Source organism: Suricata suricatta, chromosome 11 (genome assembly GCF_006229205.1).
Source record: "Suricata suricatta isolate VVHF042 chromosome 11, meerkat_22Aug2017_6uvM2_HiC, whole genome shotgun sequence".
NCBI classification, from domain to species: domain Eukaryota; kingdom Metazoa; phylum Chordata; class Mammalia; order Carnivora; family Herpestidae; genus Suricata; species Suricata suricatta.
Window position 1 is genome coordinate 56,407,313 of NC_043710.1, and position 3,222 is coordinate 56,410,534.

The 3,222-nt window shown below is 42.7% G+C and overlaps 1 protein-coding gene across 1 annotated transcript; it reads right to left on the bottom strand.

Moving 5' to 3' along the window:
- Positions 1–2,256: 2,256 nt before the first annotated feature.
- On the bottom strand, positions 2,257–3,222 carry LOC115272606 (olfactory receptor 2AT4-like). Its single transcript, XM_029915632.1, has one exon. It carries the CDS (start codon positions 3,220–3,222, stop codon positions 2,257–2,259), a length of 966 nt encoding a protein of 321 aa, XP_029771492.1.

Genomic DNA, 3,222 nt, shown 5'->3' on the forward strand with positions numbered 1-3,222 from the left:
ACTGTGAATGTGAAAACCGTCTCAAGCCATGGAAAGACTTGGAGTGAGTATTGAGAAATGTTATTGCAGCCTCTGCTCAACAGTATGATGCCTTGTAAGAGTTTATTATGAAATACAGTATTCACATAGAGTAAACGTGTATAAAGTCTAAATACAAACTTTAATTGTAAAGTAAACACCATGTCATCACCACCAGGGGAGAATGAAACATTGGCAGCCCCTCATCAGGCCATAGGTGCTCCTTCTTAATTACAACCCTCTCTCTGTCTTACAGAAATAACGCTGGTGCACCTCAGTGGTTCATTTGGTTAAGTGTCTGACTCTTGGTTTCAGCTCAGGTCATGATCATGGTTTATGAGTTCAAGCCCTGCGTGGGGCTCTGGGCTGGGTCGGGCTCTGTGCTGGCAGGAAGGAGCCTGCTTGGGATCCTCTCTCTGCCCCTCCCGTGCTCGTGCATGCTCTCTCACAAAATAAATACACTTAAAAAATAAATAAAAGAATCGTTTAAAAAAGAAATAACCCTAATTTTCATTTTATAAGAAATATGCCTTCTCTTCACAGTGTATGCATTTACTGAAAAAATGTAGTTTAGCTTTGCCTGTCTTTAAACTTTATGTAACTGGAGTCATATTGTATATATCCTTTTGAGTCATAATTTGCTCAACACTTTGTGAGATTCCTCATGTTGTTGTACATATATGTAATTCATATGTATGCCATGTTTTATTGGGATCCAGTGTTATATCATATAAAATTTTACAAGCTAGAGAAATACTGGTCTTCCAGATAATAGAGTACATGGATCTTCATCTTTATAAGACAGTGATGAAGTGTTTTCCACAGTGGTTGTACTAACGAGCACTGCCACCATCAGAGTGTGAGGGCTCCATCAACCCACATGCTTGCCACCTGGGTATTGTCAGATTTGGACATTTTAGCCAATCTGTTTGGTTTCTAGTGGTAACTGTTTGTTGTAATTTGCACTTCTCCTGTTACCACTAGGTTGAGTGTGTTTTCTTAGATTTATTGGTCATCTGTTTGTGAAGCATCTTGCTAATTTTTCTAATGACTTGACTCTTTTCAAAATATTGGCCTGAATTAATTCTCTCTATATTCTGGATGAATCCTAGGTCCGCTAGTTGGTGATATGCATTGCAAATAACCTTTTCTGTTCTGTAGCTTGACATTCCACTCTCTTTTTGTTGAACAGAAATTCTACATTTTAAAGCAGTCAAATTTATCCTTTTTTGTTTTCTAGGTTTAGAACTTTTGAAAAATCTTGCTTTAGAAATACCTTCCTGGGGTGGCTGGGTGGCTCAGTTGCTTAAGTGCCTGACTTTGCATGATCTCGCAGTTCATGAGTTCAAACCCTTTATTGGGCTCTGTGCTGACAGCTCAGAGCCTGGAGCTTGCTTCAAATTCTCTCTCTCTCTCTGCCACTCCTCTGCTCACACTGTCTCTCTCTCTCTCTCTCTCAAAAATAATAAAAATAGAAATAAAAACAATAAAAAAGAGAAATACCTCCTCATCCCAATATGAGGGCTATAGTCTCCTATATAGTTTTACTGTTTGCCTTCCCTATTTAGATATTTTTAAATATTTATTTATTTTTCAGAGAAAGAGAGAGACAGAGCATGAGCCGGGGAGGAGCTGAGAGTGAGGGAGACACAGAATCCAAAGTAGGCTCCAGGCTCTGAGCTGTCAGCACAGAGCCCATCGTATTTAGCTATTTAATAATTATTTAATGTTTGCTTGAGGTAATGGACAAATTTAATTTGGATACCTATGGTATTAATACCACTTATTATATGTCCATCTTTCACACTGCTCTGCTGTGACATTTGTTCATATATTTAAGGGTCTGATTCTGGGCTCCCTATTCTGTTCCATTGATCTGCATATCTACACATGTCTTAATAACTAACCTTTATGTATTCTCATCTTTATTACTAGTTTGGCAATATTATATTAAAAAAAACTATTTGATTCTTTTATGAGACTGACCCACTGCCCAGTGTATTAAGAAGGTGATAATTTTGACAGTCTAAGAAGATACTTTTTCTATTTTATCTGAGGTTTTTCTTTCCACAGAGAGTTGATTTCACAGCTGAGTCTATTATTAATGGACATGGAAGTCTCAATGGTATATTTTGTGCCCTACTCTAAGGCACTTTTCCCTTCAAAAAACTTTTTTGATGACATTATTTATTTTTAGCATAATGGTATCCTGGGAACAGAATTAACTACACCTAAGGATTAAGTGCCCTGAGAATGGCCTGGGTCCCAGAAACATGTCATTTTGGTGATGGCTTCTTTGACATCCTTGTTCCTCAGCGTGTAGATGAGAGGGTTGAGGACAGGTGTGAGAATGGCGAATACCATGTTGCCCATGATGTGGAAGTCGAGTGGCAGGTCAGCCCTGTAGGCCACATAGGCTATGGCGATGGATGAGTAGTAGGTGCCAACCACCAGGAGGTGGGAGCTGCAGGTGGAGAAGGCTTTTGAGCGTCCTTCTCGGGAGCTGATGCGAAGCACCGAGGCCAGGATGTGTGCATAGGAGAGAAGCACCAGGACAAGGGGCAGGAAGGATACCGCCATGGCAATGCAGAAGCCCATGAAGGTCTGGGGCGTGGTGTCAGAGCAGGAGGCCTGGACCACAGCCAGGTGGTCACAGAAACAGTTGTATATGAGAACAATGTGGTCAAAAGCCATGTGGGAAGTCTGCACCACCGCTGGGATAGGCAGGAGGAGGGCAGTGAGCCAGGCACAGGCTGCCAGTGAAGCATTGGTCTGGGGGGTCATGTGGACAGGGTAGTGCAGTGGGCGGCAGATGGCCACATAGCGGTCATAGGCCATGACCACCAGGATGAAGGCTTCTGAGCAGGAGAAGCTGTGGAAGAGGTACATCTGCAGGAAGCAGGCAGGGAAGCTGAGGAAGCGGTCCCCGAGTAAGAGGAGGGACAGCATCTTGGGGACGGTGGTTGTGGTGAAAAGGATGTCCAAGGCTGAGAGGTTGATCAGGAAGAAGTACATGGGCTTGTGGAGTTTGGGTTCTATCACCACAGCCACCAAAATCAGGGTGTTCCCCACCAGGATGAGGAGATAGAAGAACAGGAAGATGAAGAAGACGGGGAGGAAGAGGAACTCCTGTAGGGAAGGGATGCCCACCAGGTAGAAGAACGGTGTAAGGTCTTTTGATCCATTACAGGCTGTGGTATCCAT